General features: G+C 41.1%; 1 protein-coding gene across 1 annotated transcript in view; it reads right to left on the bottom strand.

Annotated features, from left to right (window-relative positions):
* LOC130256962 (multiple epidermal growth factor-like domains protein 6) overlaps positions 1 to 27069 on the bottom strand; it is a 191591-nt gene that overhangs the window by 87830 nt on the left and 76692 nt on the right. Inside the window, exon 5 of the mRNA XM_056499137.1 lies at positions 2611 to 2733. Coding sequence (XP_056355112.1) covers positions 2611 to 2733 — 123 coding nt within the window. The remainder of the gene's footprint in view (positions 1 to 2610; positions 2734 to 27069) is intronic.

Below are 27069 nucleotides of genomic sequence, written 5' to 3'. Positions count from 1 at the left end.
TAAGATTATCTCACCTATTTTATGCTGTTGTCTTGTGCATATTCATGGAGCCTTGTGTCTTGCACACACCTCTGACACCCTAGAAGGTGGAGATGTTGAGCACTGTCAGCTCGTTCAAGCTGTGAAATTAGGCCTTTGGGTCCCCAAAAAAACTTGCTCACAAACCCCCAGCAATGCTTGATCAGTGCACTTTAGTGAATTTTTATCCACTTTCCCTTCCTTAGCATTAAACAGCTACAAATGCCTAAAAAAATTATTTTTAAAAACCCAACAGTTCTTTTCTGACATCTTTCCCTTTTGTCAGAATGATGCTCTATTTTGTTTCTGAAAAACACAATCAATCTTTCCAGCAATAATGACTTGCTGAATAAAGTCTGTGCTACTTCCATGCTGCTTTGCTAACAATACACCTTATTTGTACCTTGGCTAATAAAAAAACCCCGTACACTGATCGATCATTGCAGGCACCAGTGAAATAAAACCAACCATGAGACAAATAATGGGAGCAGAACAATAGTGCACATCTATTTAATGCCTGAGTTTAGACTAAGGGGTAACATAAAGCACAATGATGCCATAAAGGCAGAAAGAATGGAACAACCCAGAACAACAATAAACTTTATTCCTCCAAAACCACTGGTTAACCTGAGTGAGGAGCTGTTTTACACCTATTTGCAAAAATTACTCCTTTGAGCAATGCAGAGGCATCAATAAAACCACAGTTCATGCCCTGGAAGACCTCACAGCAGCACACACAGTTTTGTTTGGGAGCTCACTTTTCCCTCACATAGTAACCAACCACTAAGTTACTCATGTTGTAACACCTAATGACCAGAAGTTGGCTGAAATTGGCCTCCTTGCAGGTCAGCACAGCCAAATTCTCACTGTCACTGTCACCTCTGCAAAAGTTCAGGTGTATTTAGTGACACCACCACATTCACTCTGTGCTATGACTTGAGTGTTTCCAGTTCATTGTGCTTTTCCATTTTTGACTGAAGATTTTAAAAAAATGGCTTCAAAACAGCTAATAATATATTCCCCTGCAATTCCTGGTCAGATAATACATAGTACAAAAATCAAATACCTTAATCTCTGTTGGAGTTTTAAAGACTATCCAAATGCTAGAATTTAAAGCAAGAATTGAATTGTGCAGAGGGAACACTAATTTGACTAACTTATTAAAATACAACTAGTCTAAAGGAAAAGTTACTCTTGCATGCTAAGGATTGTGATGAGTAGGACTTCTGCTTTCAAAAACCTTGGAGTTTGGAACTTTTATGCACTGAAAGAAGTAGCCATCAAAGCAGACCTGTGCACTGGCTCATGGGCATATTACCAGTCAGTCCCCAAAAAAGGTAAGAGAGGTGAAGTAGCAGAGATCTGTGAATCATAAATGATATTCCTAGGTTGAGCTCTCCAAAGGCCAAAATGAAAATATGGAGGACCATGATGAAGTACTTCAATCAAAATAAAAGAACCATCTACAGCTTATTTACACTGTCAAGGTGGATCTCAACTGATAGGTTGCCATAGAAAATAATTCTATCATTTTTTAAGAGAAAAAAGGAGTGCAGCCAAATAAATTATAAAGTTAGCATAAATCATATGACCACAGGCAAGAAATACAGAGCTTTATACAAACCCTAAAAAGGAGCTAAACAATGGTAAAATGAAAACTTGGAAAAAAGGAATTTGTGAGATACTGTGCAATGGAAAAAGCCAGAGAACGCAGTTGCTTGTGAAAAGATTATAATACAGTTAATGAAAAGCTGCCCTGAGATTAAAAAAATATAATCTCTGATGCATTTACTGCAGCACTGAGATGCAGGGGAGGTGCAATCCAGGCACAGAGCAGAGCACAGCAGCCCATGTGGCAGCACATGCCTGTTACCTGTGCCAGGGGAGAGCTCAGGAAGGAGGAGCAGCCCTGGCTGCAGTGCAGCACGCCCTGGGTACCCAACACCCGACCTTCTGCAGCCCTGCTGATGCACAGAATGGAGTGACTGCAGGTCAGCACATCATCTGGGCTTGTTTACAGCCACTCTGCTTGCCAGGACACCTTTAGGAAGTCTGACCATAATTCATTATGTGTTCTAACAGAAGTTTTTGCATAAGAATGAATTTTACCCTATCATGCACTAACTAGACTTAAATTTCCCTAAGGAAAAAGACAAATGGGTTTACATAGCATGTGGTTTTAAATCCTTTTTTATTCAGTTAATCTCTAGCTGTGGAATTGTGATTGAAATGTGAAAATGTATGTGTATTTTCTGATAAGAACCATTTGCTTTAGAGACAGATGAAATATTACCAAGCATACACACTTCCTTCAAGTTTTTAAACTGATGACGGAAATCCCATAATCAGAACATGGCACAGCCAATCCAGGTTAAAGTGATAACATTTCTTTTCAACAAAATAAAACAAAACCCCAACCCTTTGAAGTGTTCTTACAGTTACATCTTCATAATCCAGGTGTGAGAAGACCTGCACTCTCCACAACTCTGAGCACACGCGCTTCAGCTGGCTCCACATAAAAGCCAGCATTCCCTTCCCCATCCTAAGTCTGCTGATTCTTTAATAGCAGAGAGACATGGCACAAAGCATTACCTCCACAGGATTTGCCATCCTCCCCCAGCTTCTGGCCAGCAGGACACTTGCAGTGGTAGCTGCCGATGGTGTTGCAGCAGCGGTGCTGGCAGCCCCCGTTCTCCATGCTGCACTCATTCACATCTGCCAGAGAAAGCACAGGCAACCAGTGAAGAGTGGCCACTGACCACAGCACCTGAACATCTGAGGGCAGTCATGTCTGACTGATGTGAAAAAATGGGAAAGTTTCTGAGATAAAAAGCTCAGGAGCAGCAACTCCCAGCTCTGCTGCTGAGCCCCTCCACCCAGCCAGGCTGTGCCAGGGGAGGTTTAGATTGGATATCACAAAACATTTCTTCATTGAAAGGATTCTGGTAGAGTCACCAGCCCTAGAGGGATTTAAAACACAGATATCATGGAATCATTACAGCTGGGAAACACCTCTAAGACCCTGAGCCCAGCCATTAGTGGATGTGACACTTGGGGACATGGCTTAGCGGTGGCCTTGGCAGTGCTGGGTTAATGGTTGGACTCAATGGTCTTAAAGGTCTTTTTAACCTGAAAGATTCTGTGATTGTAAGAGTTGCAAGGGTGGGATTTTCCTCCTCCCCTTCTGCACAAGGTGAGTGCAGAGCCCACCTGGCTCTGGCTGCAGGCTCTACCCAGCTTGCCAACTTCCACCTCTGGAACAACCTCTATACAAAATCATTTCCAGCAGCCTCACTTGGGTATTAGGCTGCTTCTAGAAGCAGTAACAGAGATGAGAAACCTCTGAAAGATAGTAGGATTTTAAATCAATTATGGTCCTGCTTTCTGTCAGGTGCTGTTATCTACACACCTGACTCATTCACCTTGTGAGTTGGTGTTTTCCTGCATGCAAAATAGAACTTTACACATTACAAATGAAGAACATTAAAGAACTAAATGAAAAAAAAAAATAAATAAGTAAATAGCCAGCCAGTGACAGAGAAAAAATCAATAGCAAAGACATTCACATGCATATCTACTTAAATACCCTACATAAGAAATTCCAAAGAAATATGATAGAAAACATAAGGCTAGAAATGCTGCTCTGCTGAGCAGGAGCAGAGACAACAGACAGTATGGAGGTGATTTACAAAATAGAAAATTTGTTCAAAGGGGATGGCAAATGTAAGAAGCCCAGCAGGTATTTGCTGCACTGATTTGTACAATGATGTGGGAAATTCCTTCTCACTCACTTTGAAGCGTTCATGTCCCACACACACCCAGTCCAGCAGTGCAAGGACAAGCAAGGATGGACCTGTGTGAGAATAATGGGCTCAGGGGGCTTGGCTTCAATTTTTGGGCAAATGTCTTGATCTGCCTTGGTGGCAGAGCCAGGGCTGAAGGTGCAGGTGACAGATCTGACAGGCCCTTGGCACTGGGAGGAAGCTCACGTTGCTTTCAGGTGAGACAGCAGGAAAGTCAGGAGGAGGAGGATTAAGCAGCAGAAGATAAGCATCATCATGACTTCAAAAACCACAGGCAGTTACTTCGTATTAGTGGCACTCCTCGTTCCCAAGGGGGAAATGAGGCTTTAAAAAAAACCATTTAATTAGTTTTTAAAGAAAAATAATAGAAAAAAGAATTTTGCATTCATCCAAGAGAGGTGAGAGCCTTTCAACTGCAACCTTTCTGTGTTAAAGACTAAGATTTACCAAGGTTTGTTAGCTCTTTGATGAGCTCAAGCTTCACTTGACTGGTTCATTTCTGATCCTGGCTAAAAGCCACAGGTTAAAAGAAATTTTTGAGGAGGTTTCAGCCTATTAAAAAGCTAAAATAAAAGTGTGTCCTGAAACACCAATGTTTGCTAAAGTGACACAAACCCACTAAAACCTTCTCAGCTTTAGATTCAACACAATGACCGACAAAATGATAATTTCTTTGTCCTCTGTGATACTGGAAAACACTGGCAGGCTATAAAGAAATAAAATAAACTCCAGCTCTCTCAGAGCTGCACAACAAACCAAATCCTAACCCGCGTGAAGCCGACGCGGCTCCTCTCGATTTCACGCGACCGCGATTGGAACAGAAACTTCTCCCCTAGAAAAACACTCCCCCCCTTCCCTCCCCTCCAAAAACAAGCGGCACCAAAATAAGAACGTGCGTCTGCTCGCCTCTCCTGGCAAGGAACAGGCAGAGCATATGACAGGAGGCAGATTTTGGCCCTGTTCCTCCAGCACTGGGGGGAGGCACGCGAGCGCTCGCGCCCCTTCCGAGGGATTCACCCCCCAGCTCAAGGCACCTCGTGGTGATAAACATGGGTGATAACCCAGCTCCACAGCTTCCACTTCTATTTATACTGGCAGGATTGAAAACTAATAAAATGTCCTTGCTCTTTTTATTTTTATTTTTTTTTAAACAAAATTAAGGGGAGGACCGCTTTATTCTGTAGCGCCCACAATGCTACGTGGCCTCCTGGCTTAAAATATTGACTGGGTGAGGTGGTCTACGATGTGCAGCCTGATTTATTAACACCTGTGTCTGTATTTTGAACCAAAATATTGGAACAAAACCTTTCCAGCTGAGGAGCTCATCATTATGCCCTTGATTTCACCAGGGTATCATCCATTCGGAAGTGTACAGTGCTGTTACATGCTAATACAGAGGAAGTTTCTCCTTTGATTGCAGAGTGTTCCTGTTAGCAATTAAAAAATCTCTTCCTTCCTTGTTCAGCATAAAATTCTGTGGTCCAGCTATTGCTGCTGTATGACTGAAAGCCTCATTTCCTCATTCTTCTAACCCCACTTTCTTAATGCTCTTCAAGATTTCCTTGTCTCTGCTTTAATATTTGTTTTCATCTTTTGCTGAAGTGTTTTCATGCATTTCTTTGCTGCTTTTTACACCAGAAACCCACCACTTCTTCTGTCATACTCACAAACCTGACTTTCCAACTCCATGTGTCTTTAAAACAAACACCTTATTTAAAGCTAATCATCACATAATAAACTGGAGTTTAATTTCTGAGTTATGACACCAAAAAAAGATTTTTTGATTCAGCTTTATTAGAGAGCAACCATATTTGAAGGAATACAGTGAGTAGGAATAAGTCTCAGCAGTTTTAGCCCTAATGCTATGAAAATTTGCTCTCTAAGCATCTGCATCCTTTGCTGTCCTGTCCCCTGTTCAAGACCTTCCCCACTGCCTGCTCCCTGCCAAGCTGTTTGCTGCAACTCCATAATAAAGGTCAGATGTTGCCTCAGTCCAAAGAAGCACAAAAATGAATGATCTGAATGTGAAGTAATAAAGAATGTGTTTTACATTTGTAAAAGGCAGGGTCATAGAGCTTTTACAAGCCACAATCAGCTGTTCCACATTCCTAAAACAGAATAGCCAGGATTTTAAAATCTGATTACAGCTTTGCCTCTGAAAAAAAAAAGGAAAGTTAAAATAAACTCAACAAAAACAATTCTGTCAAATGATAAATTTCTGTCTGCTTTCCATATTCAATGTCACTCAAGGTTGCAAATATATTTTGCCTTTTGAATAGTGAGAAAAATGACAGAAAATTTCTGACACGTAACAAGTCTGCCACGTTAGGTCTGACAAAAGTTCAATGTTATCAAGCCTATCAATCCATCTGTAATGACATGCTGTAGGCAATTCAGAAAAAAATAAAAATGTGATGTTTGCTACTGCAATGTTTCACGTTTATTTATAGAGCCAATGTTGCAACACAAAAACATTATCCATGGTACACACTAGATGTGAGCCTTCAATCTTGCCATGGGAAAAATAATTGAAAACACCTTGAATCTAGATTAACTTGATATTAACTTTATATATGATCTGTCTAGCATACATGTGAGGGGAAAAATATTCCACAATATATTTTAAATTCAGTAGTATGTTAAAATGTGGATTGTTGACATGTGCTCATGTCCCACACTGCCTGCACTCGTGGTATTACAGAACAGAACTACCTGAAAAAGTGTCTTTTCTCCAAAAATCTTACAAAGCACTTGATATGGAAGGGAACATACCTTTTTTCATGAAGCAGACCACCTTTGCCCAATTAACCCTGCCTAGGAGCTAAAATGGAGAAGGACAATTCCAATCCCTTCACTTCTCTCTTCTTGTTAATGCTATTCCATCTGAAAATGTCACACATCCTCAGCTCCAGGGAAAACAACCCTTCACCAAGTTTTTATGAATATGTAGGTGATTTCAAATTTCCTACAAATAAATGAAGGCTTTATGTAAAAGCAGACACTGGACTAAGTGGTTTTCTTTGGTAATTCCAGTTTGAAATCCAACAGCAGCAACCTGCTCTATCCTTAGCTCTCAAAAGTAGGAAGCAGATGAAGAAAAATCAGTGTGAAAAGCAGAAATACATATTGGCATTGGGGCAGAAGTCTCCTCTCCACTGAGCTGTTGGTGAGGGCTGCAGCTCTGCAGGGTCTCCACCTGGAGCTCAATTCAGCATCTCTAAAATCCACTGAGGGATTAAACTGCCCTGAGCACAGAGCTGGGGAAGGAGAAATCACCTGCACGGAGCTGGGGCTCAGCTCTGCAGCAGGAAAACCATGGAGTGAAACATCACCTAATTTTGGCAACAGTTTGTGTGTTTAGATCAGTGGAACACAGCAGTTAACTCACTGCCTGCAGCCGAAGGTATTTTTATTTTCCCCATACAACAAGTTTATGCCGTATTCATTAACATAAAGACTAATTTTTAAGATAACAAAAGGAATCCCATAACTGCCACCCAGCATTTAAAACCCATTTTCTGTATTTATCAGCTGTATATGAGCAGCAAGTTTCCTTATTTAAGGCAGCCCCATGCAAAGTTGCCATTTGTGTGCCCAGCTCTGGGCTGACCCGTGCCCTGACCCCTGAGCTGACTCCAGCACGTGTCAGAGCTCCCTGGACTTGTAATAAATCACTGAAGTGGAATAAAATCTGTACAATCATTCCCATTGTTATTGCAATCCTGCCTGAACAAAGCCCACCAGCACAGAGTGAGGAGGTGATTTTGATTAGTTTAAAAGTGTTAGGGTGACACACCCTGCTTCAATCAGGGGTCACAGCCACCACAAAATATTTATTTGGAGGGAAGACAACATTTCATTAATAACATTGGGACCTTCTCCTGAATACTATGATAAAGATGGGCTGATTTCAGGAATCTAAATGTTAAATATCTTTAAGAAAGCAGTTTGATTCCTGTCTCAACAGGCACTGTCAGTTTATATTGACTTTCACAGCAATTTAGAGATGTAAATTCCTAACTCAGAAAGCACAAATGCTGTTGGGCAAAATAAACCAAACCAAACTCTCATAATGGTTCAGATCAAAGTCTAAATATAGTTTATCATATGCATCTGAGATGCTGCTATATGTGGACTTTAATATATCTGAGTGCCTGGCATAAAAAGGTGTAGTTCTGCAGCAATCTTACAATTTGCTTTAATAAGGAGGTATTATAGGCAAGTGTCTGCAAATCACAATGCCCATTTGTCAATTTCTCATAAATTGATCTAAATAATTCGAATGAACTTTTTTAAAATTCTGAAGATCCAAAAATTAAGTACCTCCTTAAGTTTTACACACTGTTTTTTCTTTCCTTTAATTACAGCTTGGATGGTCTGCAGCCAAAACCATGTGTCTAAAAAATCCTGAAACCCGAGAAAGTTGATTTAAACTTTAAAGGCCACTCACTGCTACAATGCAACACAGCTCACACGAGCACACACGCACATATATCAACATTACACGTAAATATATTGTAATGAACAAACACTGGACAGGCTGCCAGGCACAACACTCACACCCCAAAGACTGCATTTGTCTTCTTCTTGCTTTCCTGCAAAAAGCTTTGCAGCAGTTGTCTTTGAGCAGTAATTGTCTCTAAAACATAAATTACATACATCACTTCCAGCACTAACCATAAATTATCCGCCTGAATAGCAAACAAAGCTGCTCGTTCTGATAGTCAGCACAGCCCTGCCCAGCTATTGATTAAGCACTCTCAGTGCTTTATTAGGTTTTCTTCCCCCACAAAGTCAATACCAGGATGAATATTTCTTCTCGGGCTGTTATGAAGTATCGTAAATCTGAGTCATTATTAACAAGCACCTGATTAGTGCAGCAAACTCATCGGGGAGTTTGGCACGGGCTCCTGGAGTGTCCCCTCCCAGCTAACACCCATCACTGCCACTGTCTGGGCTGGCAGCTGTGGTCCTGCTGCTTCCACAAGTTATCACCTCCTTTTTCCCTTTTTTTTTTTTTTTTTTTTTTTTTTTTTTTTTTTTAATTAAAGAAATTACTGCTGCACTCATTCCTCTTTATCCCCATGTCACATTCTCATATGTGGAAAGCATTTGTCATCTAACGAGTGGTCCCTGTTCCCCAGGGATGTGGGGCTCTGCTATGGTTTGCTTTCTTTTCTTACTGTGGCACTAAAAAAATCTCATTTAATTCAACTTAGATGCAAAACCAAAAGCAAACAAAGCTCCTTGTTAAACATACTTAGACAGCATTCATTTCTCCTTATTAAAATCATCATCTGAAGAAAATAAAACAAACACATTCATCAATCATTTGCACTTGCTCGCATTAAGAAGAACTCCTTTGAAGTCAGAATTAAATCCTTTAGGGGGAAAATGCAGGCTCAAAGTATAAATAGGTGAAACTACAAGCTCTTAAAGCCCTAGATGTTGGCACAAAAGCCCAAGATGCTGGCACATGCTGCTGTGTTTGTTAGACTGGACCTGCAGCTCACCCTGTGCCACTACAGAGAACATTCTGTACCTGCTGCAGGTACAGAGATGGCTCCTTCCATCCCACACTCTCCTACACCACAGACCACACTCAGTTCTGAGACTGGCACTTAAAAGTCTTTTTAAAGTCTCTGTCCCAGGTCATGGCATTCTTCATAACCATATAAATGCCTGCTCACTTTTAAAAATTTTTCTTCTTTTTTATTCCTAATGTCCTGCACATTGATGACATTTTGCAACAACTTCCAAAACCAAACTGTTACATGAAAATACATCAGTTTTGATTTCTTTTGATCTCTCTTTACAATTCAAGCAGGAACTATTTCCTAGAAGTGAAATGCAGGACCCAGATGATGCCTGAAGTTTTTCCTCTGTTCACTAAATAGAATTAAACCGAGAGGTGGAGCTGGGAGAAGGTCTATCACAGCACAATGAAACCCTGTAATGGTGCTCATTTTTAAACTATGTTTTCCCAGGCAAGGTATGAATAATGCAACCAAACACCCCAGAAGATCTGAATAAAGCAGCACCAGCCTGGCGGATGCTAATTGGCAGCAATTGGCGTGATTGTGGAGTGAGGCTGGAGCTGTGATTACAAACAGAGCTGATGCAGCCAGCCCAAACCTCAAGTACTGCTGCTGCAATTAAAGATATTTTATCCAATTAGACAAGTGTTTGCCTTTCCCTGCTATGATGGTTATGAGCAAAACATAAAAGAAAGCCTGGCTGGCTGTACGGCACCTTCCCCACATCAGAGCTCTGCCGAGATGAGTTTCTTTCTGCTTTGGCTTTTTGTGCCACAAAATGGAACCCTTTTAGAAAGAACTCAGGGATCTGCAGTGACATCCTTAAAAGCCCTTGCTTTTGTCTACAAGTGCTTTTGCCCTAGAAATGCAGTCTCTTTGCAGTGTACCTGACTTCCAGCACCGACAAGTGCACACACACAAACACAGAAAGGCTTTGAACTTTCCAAGTCTGATTCCACAATGTAAGCCCTTAGTACTTTTGCAGGCAGGTAAACACTCTTCAAACATAATTTCCAAGGCAGTGACTATCAGTGAGGCTTCAGGGCTCTCAGCAGCTGGATTGATGTTTTGAGTGCTAAACCCCCAGCACAAACCCCACGGTTGACTGCAGCCAAGCCAAGTCCTGGTGCCCAAAGGAGAGTTCACAAAATGCACCTTGAACTCCACACACCCTTGCACCCTGCTGCCTTCTGCTTTCCTGGGGGAGGAAGTCAGTAAACCACTTGGTCATGAACTAAGGCTGGCTCTTTGCTAATATTTTCTATTATCCCCAGCTCTCCTTTCTTGGTCTCAAGAAAATTTACATGAACTTCTGCCCTTTCTCCAGCTTCCTGTAAACATCTATAAATCAGGTCAGCAGAACTGAATTGAAAAGGAGATAGAAGAAAACCTAATGTGCTGGGTCATTTCTGAAAGCTTAACATTTACAGTAATTTTTACAGCTCTCCATGAGCACCAAAAAATAAAAATAAGTTGAGGCTGTGTAAATGTATGGAGGTTTTCAGGCCAAGACAGCTGGAGAGTGACAGCCAGTGTCATATAAAAGTGTGAATAACCTGAAGATACCCATGGGTTAGCTAGTGCCAACATCTTCAGGTCCAAACACAGCACTGGCATCAAAAAAGGAACAGCAAGGAAGCAAAGGCAGCACTTTGTGTTCTCTGCTCGACCTGCACTTTTAGGGGATTTATGATGTCAGGTCTGATGAAGAGCACGGCAATGATCCAACACAGCAACAACAAAACCAGGGATAAAGATAGATGTGCACGTTGGTGATGCCTTTGGGGCTCCCCAGGATGAAAGGTGAATGAACAATTTCAAACAGAAATAAATGCTTGTTCCAGGTAAAACCTGTAAGGATGGGTCAGATTCTACCAATTTAGTGGTGGCACACTACGTGCATGTGGGGTGTTGAGAAGCTCTGCTATAATATTACTCAAAAATCTGTGTACAGCAGCAATCTGAGTTTGTGACAGCAGGAGTGTGAGAGGATGAGCTCGAGACAGCAGGATGCAGGAACAGGGAACCAAGAGCTGCAAGAACAGCTTATCTGGAAATCAGCTTCCAAGCATTCAGGGAAAGGACAGAAATCACAGCTTTAGCTTCTGGCTGCAGAAAAGACAACAAAGAAAAGTCCTGTTGGAAGTGTAGAATAAAATAAGTGTTTATTCCACCTTTGTCCCTGTCTTTAATCTATCCTCAGAAGATCTCATCAATATGAGCCAGAGAATGTCTCCTTTTGTGGAATAAATATCTCAAATCCAGAAGTGTCCACAGTGGGAAAGGAACACCTGAAGCACTCCACACCCAGTTCTGGTGCTTCAATCCACACCAGGGCAGCTCTCCCTGGTCCAAAGCAGTCCCTGATGTCCCTGATGCAGCAGGGCCAGGACTGCCATGGGGGAACCCCCAAAACACAATTTGTCAAATGTCCTGCCCATAGGTCCCAGTGCAGGACCACAGCCCCAAACCCAGAAGTTGCTGCTTCATCTACAAACAGGCTGAGTGTTACAGCAGCTGGGGTCTGAGCAAGCTGACAAATTAGGCAGCTTAAATTTCAGGGCATTCCTATTGTAATAAGCCAGTTCCTTACAAACTGTGCTTTTTCATAATATAATTAACCCCAGCACCAAGCATGTGAGCAAATGAGTTCATTTTTCACATGAATAATGAAAACCTTTTTTTCTTTCTTCTCTTTTCTGTTCCCAAACCATTATGAACAGAAATGAATATAAAAAATTTCTCAGCAGAGAAAGGATGATGTGTGCAGGCTTCTAGTTTAGAATAGGAATTCATTATGGAGATTTAAATGGAAGTTCCCATTTCCTTTTCTTGTTTTTCTTAATAGTTGTCCTTGCCAGTCTAATCTGAAACTTTGCTCATCAGCTCTGCCTAGGATTAGATCAAACAACCTCTGCTATGACCTGAAATGGATTAAATTTCTCTTCCTTTCCATATCCTCCTGAATATTCTCTCCCATCTTTTGTTTTCCATTCCTAGAGGATCTTTCTAGCAGTTCTGTGGGCAGAATTAATCACTGCCCTGACAAAAATCCCGTGCTAACTTTAAATGTAAACTCACTCCACTTCCTACTGCAGAAAATAACATTTCTGTCATCGTTCCCTGCGTGGCTGAAACACAACCACACAACCAGGTCCCTCATTTTCAGTGGATACAAATGGGAACTGGTTATTCAGTTTACACAGGCAGAAGTGTAGCACAGTCACTGTGCCTTCCAGTAACTAGTCTTGTGTGTCAAGGGCAATGCAACCCATGGGAAGAAAAAAAAAAAATTAAATCATCATCAGTTTAATTTGGGAAGAAACACAAGGGAAGTCATTATTTCCAGAGACTCCATTGCTTGATTTGTCTTATGAATTCTTCCAACTTCTCAGACACCAATGGGTGCTCATTACCTATTGCTTACTGTGATTACTGCTTACTGCTCCTGCTGGAAGGGAGTCCCTAGAAAAGGCAGAGATGGCATTTACTGCTGAACAAGAGCTAAATATTGCAGAGAGGTCTGAATCCTGCTCATCAGCAACAGCAGCCAGGTGAGCATCCTTTAACAGAAAGGGAATTCCCACTAAGGAATCCAACCAGATTTAAACTGGAATATGGAGTTACATCGAGCTTACAAAAAGAGAGATGTACAAACCATTAACTTTCATGCAGATTTCACCAGTGACAAGCTCGAAGCACAGAACTGAAACAGGATTTTCTCTTTCCAGTTAAATTAGCAATGAGGAGCAGAGCACAGCTGTGATTTCTCAGGGCCTTCCCCAGCAGAACAGAACAGCACAGAACACTCCTCTAAAACAAATAAATCAGCGTGGTGGGGTAAGGCAGACACTCTGCAGAAGGAACAGTTTGGCAGCCAGTTCCCCCAGCCTGACACCAGCATTTGAACCTGGGACCTTCTTGCTCCTGCTCACACATGTGTTCACCATGTGCAGCTGCTGCCTGAGCACAGGGAGCAGGCTCAGCCTCACACCCCGGGAATTCTGCTCATAAAAATATCAGATCCCAAGGTTTTTCCAATGGACCAGTGTCAAAGGTGATCACAGGCAGGAATTAGAGGGCTGAATTTGTTAATTCCACATGGCTGAAATTAATTCGTACCAGAGCAGGAAGAGTCAGTTTCGTGTAACCCAAACTTCACATTCTGGTTCTCAACACAAGCTAAATTTGCCTTTTAAATCTCTCTGGATGTCAGGCATCTGGTCTTGATGGAAAGCCATACCCTATTTTTTCAGGGGGTATAACCAAAGAAAAATTTGCATTCATGTTTTCAGTGAGACATCAGCGTCGCGTCAGCTTAAATAATTTAAAACTTGAAAGTTACTACATGATTTGGTCTTTATATGTATGATGATTTTACACCTTAAAACATGTGTTCCTCTACCTCTCTCCCTGCAAACAGCTGACATATATTTTCATGTTCCTCACTATTAACAAAATGTGTACCATAGTAGAATATTACATCACACCACACTTCTATAAGATTGTTTAGTTTAGGATAACAAACTCTGGTTTTTTTTGTGCAACAGTAAGGTCAAAGTATTAAATTTAAATCTCTTAAACAGAACGTGCATTAGAAATAAATTCAACGTTTTAAGGATCTATTGAAAATGTTAAAAAAATTAAAAACAGACAGCAAAGGGAAAACACTACTAGGGAGAGAAAAATTCACAGAGAGCCAGAAGGCTGTGTAAAAATAAACACATATCCAGCACACGTAACCTAGGCAAAGACGAGTATGTTCCACAGGCACGTGTATTGTTTGGAGTCTGAGTCCTGTTTTCAGAAGAGTGAGGAAGTAAATCAATAAATATGTTTACCTTGATCTTTAGCTAACTCTTACAGACCACTCAGAGCATCTCATTTAACCAGAGCTCTTCAAAGCCAGCGCTGCCGGCTCTTCAGCTGGCGGAAAAACAGCCCAGCAACGCACGTCAGAGAATCCAAGGCTGAACAGCCTGGCCTGAGCACATCCAGCCTGGCCTGAGCACTGATTAAAACCAATTTCCTTCCAGCTCTATGAATAAAACCCCCCAAACCTGAGCAGCAAGGCAGGACTGCAGCCGCAGGTCGATGCCAGTTCACAGCTCAGGTTTCCGCGTTCGGAATTCCACCCTTCGGTTCCAATCAAAAAATAAATTCCTCACATCCAAGCCAGGCTAATCACTTTTTTGCATGGAGGAGGCAGCCAAATTCAGTGTGACGCACAAAGGGGAAGTGTGATCTATGAGCAAAGTGCATCCACCACAGCGTTATGGATGGTTCTGGAAATGCAGCCAGAAACAGACGTCGCTCCCAACATCGCCGCTGTTGCCAACAGTTACCACCTAATGTTGTCTGAGAGACTGCAGTGATTTCGTGCTCAAAGGGAAAGGCAAAGCCTCTGGTGCCTCGGATCCCACGCTGCTGTTACTGCTGGCAACGGGGAGTTTAACACCTGGGGGATATTCCTGGAGAAGGCAGCGATCGCCTGCCCCACGTGGGATGGAGCTGCTGTGCTCAAAAAACAACAAACCACCCCAAAACCCTGACAGCTGGCTGGCCTGAAGTGTGCTGCTGAAGGAATGAGTGCAGCAAGACCATAAACTATTCCTTAATTACAGGATACTTTAGTTAGCAATTTCACTTTTTCTGCCCACGCTGCACCGCCTCTTTCGCCCACCCAGGAGTGTAAAATTATTAATTTTACTGGATACTTATACCTCCCAATTTTACTAAATTCCTGTATCTCTTCTGCAGGATACCTGCATTATGACCATTAACAAACAATGAAAAAGACAGATAATGTGTGAATATTTCTCCATATTTATTTTTTAAACACTCGAAAGGTGTGAACGTTGGCCAACACAGGTAATGCTAAAACTTGATTATTACATTACTGGAGCAAAAGACCAGAGGCTCAAAGATAGGAGAGGAGGAAATTAATAGTGTAATTTAATGGGCAAAGTTCTGCAGAACATAGAGCTAAGAAGGATAATTTTTTAGTATTGGCCAACCCAAAATTATTAATGAAATTTTTAAGATTCTCGAGCATCCACCCATGCCATAGACCTCTGCACATCTTAAAACACAGCTGCTTTTCCTTCACATCTTTCTCTTTTTAGGGATCACTTTCTGAAATTCCTTTTGTGCATTATCAAAGGAACCAAGAGACAGCTTTTGCAGGAAGAAATCACTTGGTTTGGGAGAAGATCAACAAATCTCCTTAGGCCAAGATTTGAGCCTGTGACCCAGAGAGGCAGCATTTCCCTGGAAAACAGACCTCAAGCTTAACTTACAACAACCTGCTTCATCTCCAGGTGAAAGTTCTTCACAAACTGCAAAATACTTTTAAACATTTCATTTTCCTTATTTCTTCCTTTCCCCTCACCTCCACAGTCCCATGTTCCCAATTAAATTAAAAACTGGACCAGTGTAGTTTTGTGGGATTTTCCCCTCCAATGCTAAAGTATAATTATAAGATGGGGGGAATAAAATTACAAATTCCACCAAGGTCATTAATGTACAAAATGCAAATTGTCTCCCATTTGTCAAAGACCCTGGGGAAGTCTGGAGATAATTGAAATGATAGATGAACAGAGGAGACTAACTGCTAATGGTCTGTATATCAATGAATCAATGTCACATTTATGAAGGGCTTTGGGAAATTATTCTAAATACTTCATCTACAACAGCTGAAGTTTAGCCTACTTTTTCTTTTTAATGCTGAAAAATTAATGAAAAAGTTCAGTTTATAGTTACACAAGTGCAAACCTGGGGTAATTTAAGGTGGATAGCAAGAAATTGAAGCACTGCTTATGTGTGTGCCAGATGTGACCAAAATTCTCAGGTACCAGGGATTAAGGGATAGATAAAAGCAATACATATTTCAGAAATAATCAAATATAGGACTAGCCCTCACCCCCAAAGCATTTAAACTCAGCTATTCACCTTTGCAACTCATTTTCTTCAGAATATGAATAAACTAAAAAATCAAGGAGCACCCATACCATTGATTCCTGTGCTTTCCTGTTTTCCTCATATGTTCAATTGCAAACTGAACTGCTCAGATCAGGGGCTGTTTTCAGATGTATTTATTTATCTGACACTGACAAAACAGGGAACAGAAAGAGGAAAACCCAAAATATTTCCTTTTCAAACAAAAGGTGAAGCAAATCCTGCAGTTAATTTCAGTACAGTTTCACAGAAAGTTATATTTCCACTTCAAAAGAAGAAAAGCTACAACCAGCAAGTCCCTCTGCAGAGCATTCTCCCATCTGTGTGCTGGCCAGGCTACATTAGTAAGGGCCAGTGGAGACATAAATAAAAAGAACATTTGAATATTAAGATGCCACTTTGGTTGAATCTGTAAATAGTTTGGGGAGGTGGGTCAGTTTAGATGGTTTCTTCTATGATTATGATTATTGTTACATTTATTATTGTTTTTTTCTGCTTTTCTCCCCACACATCAGGAAGGTTTGGATGAAGGGAAACCAGAAAAATAACTGAAGGGTTCTTTTGTGGGGAAAAAAAAAAAATCTTCTTCTAGCAAAAAGAGATAAATATTTAAGAGGCAGTTTACACTGCAACAGGTACCATCACCACACAATCACACAATTATTAAACCCTTTTCCATCTTGATTTCACTGCACAACATCACATGGAGGCGATGGGGAAAAGAGATTAATTTTCTTGTCTGTGGGAATGAGAGAAATTTATTTCATTTGGAAATAGCAGCATGATTGCCTGGCTTCTGGAAACATGAACTAATCCAGAAAGACACCTGATTTCCCCAGAATCTGGATGAAAAGGTCCTGTCTGAAACACAGAACTGCTGCTCCTGTTACAGGACTTGGTACACTAAGGAAAAAGGGAACAAGGCTCTCAGGAAAACAGCACTGAGAGGAAACTTTGCAGCTGTCTGAGAATTGCAGGTAAAATGATCACACTACATTTTCTGTTCATTACAACCACAAATAATCACAAAAAGAATCAAAAATCCCATCAAGCTGCTGAGAAAACAAGGATGAATTTGTTGGAACCTGCCTTCTCAATTATAAAACATCACTAAGGATGATGGAGATCTGGATAACAACAAACCTTGAGGCAAAACTGATCAGAAATGTAAAGTGGTGTTAAAATCTATGAGAAAAGGACCCCCCAGATCAATCTGCTGAATCACTGACATTAATCAGCACTGCTCATACTGACTGTCTTTTCTAACAGAAGACATCTATCTGTGAACAAATACTCAAAAAAATCTCAATAGGAAGGGGATGGTGTTATGGGGTAAAACAAAATTTGCAGTGCCTATTTTAAGGAAAGCTAGCATTAAAATAAAACAAGGTGTCTTCAAACTAGAGGACACTTCTGTGGAGATAGTCTGTTCTGGATGTTTCAGTTGGTTGGCAAAATCTGGAAACACACAAAACCAGTGTCTGCTTGATGCTGGTTTGTTAATATTCTGTCTTTTCTCCCCCCACTGCCCTGTCAGTCTTCCTTAGTGCAGCCCAAACCAACCTCTCCAAACCAGCAATATTACAGCCCACCCTAGCTAAATGAACATGTGTTTGTCTCTTTTTATCTATTATTAGGTATTTATCAATTAGAGGGGAGCAGCAGTGTTCTTTCAGGTCTCAGAGCTGCCCCTTCCTCCCTTGTCCTCCCCAAATCCTTCCCCTGAGAAAGAAAGAGGCACAGAGAGGAGAAAGAGCAAGGTCCCCACCAAGAGCAGAAGCTACACCAAAGAAACACAGCTGAGCTTTACAGGAATCCTTAGCTGCCAGTGAAGGGTATCAAGGGCTTCCTCTGAGCATCTCAGTTTGCAGCTTTCCATCTGTGCTGGACTCCTGGGGTTTCATGGAGATGCTACAGGAGCAAACCCCTTGGCCTTTATGGGTTTTCAGGGGAGTGCTGGCTCTCATCACTGTGGATTCTGGTGCCAGGTAACCCAAAAAAGAGCTGTCCATAATTTCATCTCACAGGGTGCCAGGGGTGAAGTGCAGCCCCTCCCTGTTGCTGTCACAGCTTCCCAAGCAGCCAATTAACAGAACATTCAATTCCTCCATTTGCTGAAGCACATTTGCTCTGCTAGATCTTAATTTTTTTGAATGAGTGAAATAGGAGGTAAGACAATTTAGGTGAGTTAATGATACAGTGCAAGTTAACTGATGGGGTGTTCTGGCTTTTTGCAGGAAACAATTTGCACACAGCCTTTCAGGGCCATAATTACTTGCAATACCAGTCTCAGCACACTCTTCCCTTTTTTTCTATTTTTTTTTGCTGTTTTACAGAAGTGTCACTCTCACAGTACTAAGTGGAAACAGATTACCTGACACTGATCACCCAACACATCCACAGAGGAAGGTGGGGGAAGCGTCTCTCCAGTGACAAGTTTTGATTTGTGGATTAAATTCCCCACTTAATTGAGCCATGCTTCTTCTGCTAACAAATTCTTGTGGAAACCCCAGGATAAATTCACCTCTTCACAGAGTAACTTTTCCTCACATCACCCCCTCCCCCTTCCTTCTCCTTATTTCATTAAGATTTTGAGCTATACGTGCAAACCCTTCATCTCAAACACTCATTATGGAAATGCTGCAAACCCTGAAGATGTCACAGCCGTCTCTTTTACAGCTTTTCTTTTTGTAGGCGACATTCATATTGCAGAATAATTTAGACAGTAATTTAATCACAGGGTTTAGAGGTCCAGCAAATGTTACATTTACATAATGTCAGTCTTTCAGCAGATAATTTGGTCCTTTGCATGTGTTAAAAGACGACATCCCTTGTTAAGTTCATGTTAGTACGTTTAACCCAGCAGATGAATGGCTGCTTCCTTAATCTGCCATATATTTCTAATTTTCCTAAGGATGATTAGAAAATTTTATTTAGAGTAAATTCATGAGCGCAGTCATTCCGCTGGAGTGACAAATCAAAAAGATTATTAAATCTCAGGGTCCAGAAATCTCCATAAAATGGCCATGAAGTCCTTGCAACACAGTAAGTGCCATTTTTTTCCTTATATAAGTACTTCAGCAGCCAATATATTGCTTCTGCCTCCTTTGAGTACGTGACTGAAGTTATTGAAATGTGCCTCATTAGTTTCATAATATTCTCCTAAGGACATATGGGTATTTTGTAGTTTGGAAATGTAGTGTTCTTTGTCTTGTCAAATGCTGTTAAAGAGAATGAAACAGGTTATAAGAAATGTGATTTAGTTTCTGTGTGCCAATGCTACTATCCTGGACATCCAAAAGATGAAATAAAAGGTGGTAAATCATCATTACCCAAAGAGAAATAGCATGTCTGTACAAGTGATTTTTCCAAAAGTACTACTGTGTATTTAAACTTAGAAGAATAATAACCTAGGCAAACATCTCAGGAGCCTTAACACTGAATACTTATGTTTAATACTGTATTTCTATCTTTTTATTTTGAAGTTACACATTATATCCTCACTACTTAACATGTAAATTGAAATCTCCCTTTTAATTTAAACTTGTACAATGTCAGGATTTAGAGCAGGAAAAAACCTGTTGCATCATCTGGCCAGCCCATGCCACTGCAGGATATTCCCTTATTTTCCACTGCCTCACTTGTCTGGTTTTAAATCTACTGCAGCCAAACACAGACCAAATCAATGAGCCAAAAACTACACCAAGAGCTGGGAGCACATTTTGACCATTTAGTTGTAACTTGGCACAATTTCTGCACTCTTTAAAATAGAAATGTGTTTACCTGGAGGACAAATTCATCCAATGAAACAGGTATAGCCATCCCCAGGGAGGGGCTGAGAGCAGCTGCAGAGCAAGGCAGCAGAACAGAGTGAGGGGAAACACTCATTATTCTCCTTAATTCACTCAACTGACAATTGTCACCAGCCTGACTTGCACAGCACAGAGAAATCCTCTTTCTCCTGGCTTAAGGTCTTGATTACATTTAATTTCTAGAGAAAAAAATTCATTTCTTCCCATCATACACTTCATGACAAACTAGCTTTCAATCAGTATCCTTTATCAGTTATTTTTACTTATTAAAGGAGCTGGATGGGGATTTCCATTCATTATTTGTTTTTAAAATTAAATCCAGACAATTTTTCTCTCCTAGCAAGTTTGGGCTGACGACTGCAGGAAGATGAGGAAACCCAACTTCTTCCAGATGTAAAACTGTGTATCCCCTTAGCAATGAAAGAATTTATTAATTAGCATTAATACTTATATGATAAAGCTTTAAAACAATCAGAATTAAATCAGATAAATTTAATTACCACTAAGGTTAAAAAAAGGATTATTTGCTATTGCTATTTAAACAGAGCAAGTTCCAAATTTAGAGTTGACACAACTGACACGGGCAACTCAGCATGCACTGATAATTTTGTCATCAAAGTGATTAAATCCTAAGCTCAAGGCACTTTCTTTGATTATTCTTTAACACAGTTTGTGGTATGGCACTAGGACTGGGTGATCCATCACCAAATGTATTTCCTTTCTCAGCTGCTGAGCTCTGAAGGCAGTTTAAGGAAATGCCTGATCCACACAAGCTGGGTCTCCTCGAGTCAGAAGGTCCCACCAGGTGAGCCCTTTGTCAATTAGACTGGCACAGACAGAAAATCTTGTGGATCTGCACCAGGAATACATTGGAGAAAACATGCACGATCCCAAACTACGCCAAAAATCAATGAGAATATTGATGTACAATGAGATCTTTAGTGGCAAAATCCTTACAGTTCTTTACATCAACCAAATAATTAAATTAAAAAAGAACTAAATGTTTTCCTAATTAAGCAGCATGAAGTGCCAAATACTGATCTATTTTCATCTCCAACATGTTTCTATCATTTTTCTCCCTGCAGTCCCTGATGTTCCCGTTAAAAAAAAAAAAAAAAAACTCATAAAAAAAAAGCTGTCTTACAAATCCAAACTAAACCTCCAAGAAAGAAGAGAAAAGTTATAGAAGTCACTCCAAAATGTTCTCATTAGCACTTCTTTAGGTAAGAATGAGAATGAAAAAATGAGCTCTGTGAGGGCTGAGTGTCACAGCTATTTGCTGAGGCTATTATAATCATATCAGTGGCTTATTGAATTTCATAACCATGGCTCTACATCCTTCACTGACAGCTATCAGAGAGCTTAACTCAAAACTCCAACTCAGAATGAAGGCATAGACACAATATGCTTACACACTGAGGAAAATAAAATCCCAGAAGGTCAGATTTATTTTATGGTTAAATAGGGACGTACATAAAGCTCCAATTCCTACCTTAACCCTAGTGAAGCCATGAAAGAGTAGAATGTGGGGACACATTGTGTATGTACTCCCTGTTGTGTGTCAGCACAGCACAATACAGCTTGAGAGAGAACATCTCACTGGTTTTATCCTGCATGTCAGCTTTATTCAGTGCCAGGAATGAGGAAATAATTCAATTTCTGGCACTGAACTGCTGCAAAACTCGCTGGAAGTCAACCCCAGCACCACCAGGATCAAACACTGGTATCAGGCACAGGGAGAGCCTTCCTGAGACCCCACAATGATGAGTAACTGGGAGCTGGCATGAAGCAAACCCTGCATGGTCCTAACACAGCTCATCCCCCCCTGACTGCACCCTGAGTCATGCAGCACAAAGGGAAGCTGTGCCTTTATGAGCCACAGGTTTTCTTTACACATTTAATTTGCCATTTACTGAAACCTCCAAACTTGGCAGCAGAGGGAGACTGCATGATTGCCAAAATAATTGGGGAGAATTAGGACTAGACGGTGCAGTAATGGCAAAAGCCTTGGGAGAGATCCCACAGATGTTTCCTGATGCTGAGCAGAAACTGCATGCAAACCCAAAAATCAACAATAAACTGGCTAACAGAGGTCAACAACCAAGGCAAAAGTGGAATATTCAGTGACTCAGGGTGTAAAACACCTCACCTGTCCTGCACAAAGGAAAGGCTGGCAGGGGTCAGACTCCAATGGGCAAGGACACAAAAAGGTTCTGTGACTTAATCAGGACACACCTTTATTAACCTACTTCTTCAGGGATCAGTGTAGAACCATGATTCATTTTTTAATCATTTCTGTCTGGTAAAAAGCTGTGTCAGTGTTTCCCTCCCTGCTGCTCTTCACAGCCAACTCCTCTGAGGAACACTGAAGGATCCAGGTGTGTGTGGGTGCTTCACTGCCATCACCCCCATGCTGTAACCCCTGTTTTCCAAGGACAATTTCAGTCCCCCAGGGAAGTGCTTGCACAGAACATGAGGGTATCACAGTCACTCAGCTCCTCCTTGGTACCAGCTGAGTGTGGAGACAATTAACAGCTCCCTGCACAGCATTTCCCACTGGAGAGGGAGACATTAATACCTTAGAAAAGAAACCCTCACAAAGAACACACTGTATTCAGGAGGCAGTTGCACATTCAGATCACTCCTGCTGCCTTCTGGCCTTGTCACCACCTGAAAGGCAGGTCTGATAAATCCCAAAAACCCTCCATACAAAGTCCCCGTGCCAAATCCCACGTGAGTCTTGTTTACATGCAGGACAAACTCTTCACAGGGCTCTTCCTGGGGGGAATTAGCCCATCTGGTCTTGTGTTGGCTGACCAGGAATGGTTTTACCTTTGAGGTGCAGCTGCTAATTTCCTGGGGAGTTGCCTGTCCATTTGAATACCCAGTGAAGAGTGGAACCAAACACGAGCTCTCATCATCATAATTTTTTATAGCAAGGCTACAGCCCCAGGCACACTCAGATGGAGACATGATATTGGACTTTTATGGCACTTGCAACTTTTGGGCCAAGCTCTCTGCAGGCAGAGCTCCAAAGAGCCCAGAGTTACACCACCAGAGAATATGTCAATTGTCTGGCCAAGAGCATAAAAAAACCTTCTTGTTATTGTTGTTAGGAACCAAATGACAAGCAATTCATTACTGCACTGCAATTCAGTGCAATTTATTGGTTGATTTGCTGTGAGGGATTTTAGCTACATACTAATACACATACTATAAAAAGAATGCAAATTCAGTAATGCAAGTCTAAATGAATGAGACATAACATTTTCTCACAGTTTGCAAGAAATTAACCTTTAACGTCTTTTCTGTGCTTTGGGAACAGCACTTGGCCAAAAGCTCTTACAGTAATAAAGCAGTGACCCATAGCAAAGAATAAATGTCAGAGTGAAATGATAACAGCAAGCCTATTTGCCAGAAAGTGGTAATTTATAAGATTTTAATTTGAGATCATCATGGGGGGTCAGCCTTATCAAATAATTCAAAATGTAGGTCACAATTATAGCCCTCAAAGTATGGTTCTGCTCTGAAATGTGACTGCAAAAATGGCATGTTTATTATTTCTAAATGATTTTTTATCAGATGCATTGAGTTTACAAGTAAAATGCTAATGGGACAGACTTGCTTTTTGCTTTCTCCATTTTTTGCATTTGTGTAGCTCACTGATTTCAGTGCTTATTTCTGATTTACATTCCCCTAAAAGGAAAATCAAACCCCTCCATTTTTCACCTTCCTGCTTGAAAGTTCCACAAAGCCAAATTACATCCTTGCTGTTCCCTTTGTCACCAAAAGCTTTCAACAAATTTACACATTTCTGGGCTAACTGGAATATAAAACCTTCCCAATTCTCTAAGTAATAAGGAAAAAAAAAAATCCAATCCACCTCTCCCTTCAGGCAGATTCCTTGGGTGGTGTCAGTCACTGTGGCTCCATCAAAATCAATGGAGCTCACTCATGCACAGCTTTCTCTACAGCACTGTCCTTGGGTTTGCTGGCTCCTCCAGTCCCAGGCAGAAGGAGAAAAGGCTTTTAACAGGTTTTTAAATCACCCTGCCCAAAGCAGTAACTGTGAAATGCTAACACCTGTCTGGAGCAGAGCTGGAATCCAGCCTTTATTTCAAAGTGAGCCAGACTAGGAGACAGTCCAGGAAGAAGGAAAGAACCATCAAACACATTTCCTGCCTTTCCTCACAGCATTTTCCACCCCTGTGATCTCCCAGCTGCAGGTGGATCCTTGATGCAAGGCAGTGTAATTGTTCATTACTCCCAGCCCTTCCTCAGAGATGCACCTGGGGCATTTCCAGAGAAACTGAATTCTTTCTAATGAACCCACAGAATGAATGGAGACAAAGTGAGGGAGGCCTGGCTAAAGAGAAGTGTGTTTGCTCCACCAGTGCCTGGATGGAGACAGGAATGTTTTCTATGTGCAGGGAGTCAATATTGCTGCTGCTAAACAAGTTCTGTTCATCCTCTTGTGCCTTGAGAATTTGTGCCTTTGCTTCTTCCTCCTTTAAACTACAATGAATCTTATGAAGGCTGAAAAAGCAAAACAAGCTGTAAACATGGAGAACAAAACCCACCAAGAACAAGCTTAGAGTCAATTAGAGTTTGATCTAATTGGATTTAGCACAATGCAAGTGAGATGATGAAACATCTCCACAGTATTCATTCATACCATACTCCAGTTTTATCACATCTCTAATTTTACTTAATAACTTGATTCCATAATTCAATTTCTGCAGTAATTCTGTCTTTGGACATCCTTCTTCTGTCACAACTTTCTGCAAGCCAGCATGTGCATTCATAAAACTCAATACTGACATGCCAATGGATGATCAAAAGTCTGCATTTGCCTGTCATGGGCTAAAAAACAAATCCAACCACAAGAACAGAGATTCTATGGGATTGCTGGACTCAGAATTTCAACAAGCAAACTCTGCCATTATTCCAAAATACTTTAAAATCCACATCACCTTCTCCAAGGTGTATTCCCAAGAGAGGGAATAACTGGCCAGTTACACAGACTGAAGAGCTGGTGGCATTGTCTGGGGGTGACAACTGAACCCAGGCAAGCATAACATTAAATATAATACCTTTCATTATAAAACAAGGTAGGAGAAATGCAACAAATTATTCCTCACAGACAATTTGTTGCTTAATGGCCTGAAGCAACTCCAAGGGCTGTTAAAGCTGATAAGACAGTCCTTAACCACAGTAACAATCTATACACTGGGATTAATGCCATCATAAAGTTTAAGCAATGGTTTGTAACTCCAAATATTGGCAGAAGCAACCAATTTTCTGTCTCTTGGAAAGCAGAGTATCTTACATTAAGTAAATCATAATTCAAAAGCAAGGAGAGGGAGAAAAGAAAAACCCCTGCCCTCCACATGAATAGATTTCACTTATTATAGTATGTGTGTTGAAAAATACCTAATTATGAGTCAGGAAGCAGGACATGAAGTAATGCACTGAGAGCACCTTTCTGCTGCTTTCTGCCAGGCTCTTCAGGCAGCATTTTAAGGCTGATGCACAAGGCTCAGCTCACACAGAAGAATAAGCTGCTTTCAGGAGGCAAATGCCTGGCAGTGCATGCCTGGTCACAAATGCACATGAAATGACTGGAGATCTTCCAGAAGCAGCTGATAATTTGTCTGATAGTGTGCCAACAAAAACAGCCTCAAAACCACATCCTCTTTAATGGTACCTAGCTCTTCAAAGCTCCAGTGGACAGTCCAAAGGGCTTGAAAAGAAAGGATGAAAACCTGAAGGGTGACAGGGAGAGTCAAAACAAACCCAAAATCAGTCCTAAGAAATGCTGTGCCCTGCTCAGAGCTTTTAGGAAACTCCATTGGGGTTCCAAACCCCACCACAGCAAATGACCTCGTTACATTTCCAACATTCACCTTCTGATCCAGACTGGGGAAAAAACTCAGTGATCATTTCTGTCCTCTACATTTGAGTTTCCAGATGGGTCCAGAGCAGCTGGAAGTTCCAGGCTAGATTCCTGTGACAACAGCTTGCCTTTTGTCACAAAGGATCAAAAGCAGGTTAATTGATATTAGAGGCATCTTTTAAGGCTCGTGTGCAGCAAGAGCTCTAAGATGAAAGCACAATATGTTTCAGTGGGCACATCTGAGTGTTTTGTATCTTTGCTTGCACTGGAGGATGGTGTTGAGGGACTTGGCAGAGTGGCAGCATCTGATTTATCCCTGCTGCCTCCTTGGACAGTGCCAGCACTGGGGTCTGTCCAGGACTGGGGCTTCTCTCTGCTGCTGGGATAAATCAAAACCACACCAAAAACCAAAAAAAAAAAAAAAAAAAAAAAAAAAAAAAAAAAAAAAAAAATCGGTCTTTTGTTTTGTTTTTTCTCTTTGCTACAGTAAATTAAAAAAAAAAAAAAAAACTCAAACAGCAAACCCCACATTTTAAGTTTTAGGCTTTCAAAAAATAGATTGGTGTTTTGGCACTTCAACACCTTGTGTATTATCTTGCCACTTTCTTCTCTCTAAGTGGCTACATTACTCTTGCAAACTAGCAAAGGGTGTGGAAATATTTATTATCATCTACATTTTCTGTAGAGATCATCAAAGGACAGTGGAAAGTGTCTGTGTGCAGAGGAAGGGAAAGAGAAAGGCAATTACTCCTGCTTGATCTGTTTATTCCACAAGTTGGACACAAGTCATTGCCGTGACATTTTCATTTTCCTGGATACACGACTGGGCTCTAATCTCATTTGTGCTGGTGTAAGCACAGGAGGATCAGCAAGCTTTCCCCCCATCTACATTTTGGGAAGTAACAGCAGGAATCAGGCCCCCCTAACCCTTGATCATTAATTCTGGTTCACCTCTTGCATGTATCAGTAGCTGTCAAAAAGATTTTGGAAAGCTGTCAATCTCTGGTAAGAGATAAAATCTTGATTAATAAAAATAATTTAAAGCT

Source organism: Oenanthe melanoleuca, chromosome 9 (assembly GCF_029582105.1).
Source record: "Oenanthe melanoleuca isolate GR-GAL-2019-014 chromosome 9, OMel1.0, whole genome shotgun sequence".
Lineage (NCBI taxonomy): Eukaryota > Metazoa > Chordata > Aves > Passeriformes > Muscicapidae > Oenanthe > Oenanthe melanoleuca.
Note: the sequence above shows the minus strand (reverse complement) of the source record. Positions and strands in the feature narration are given on the sequence as shown.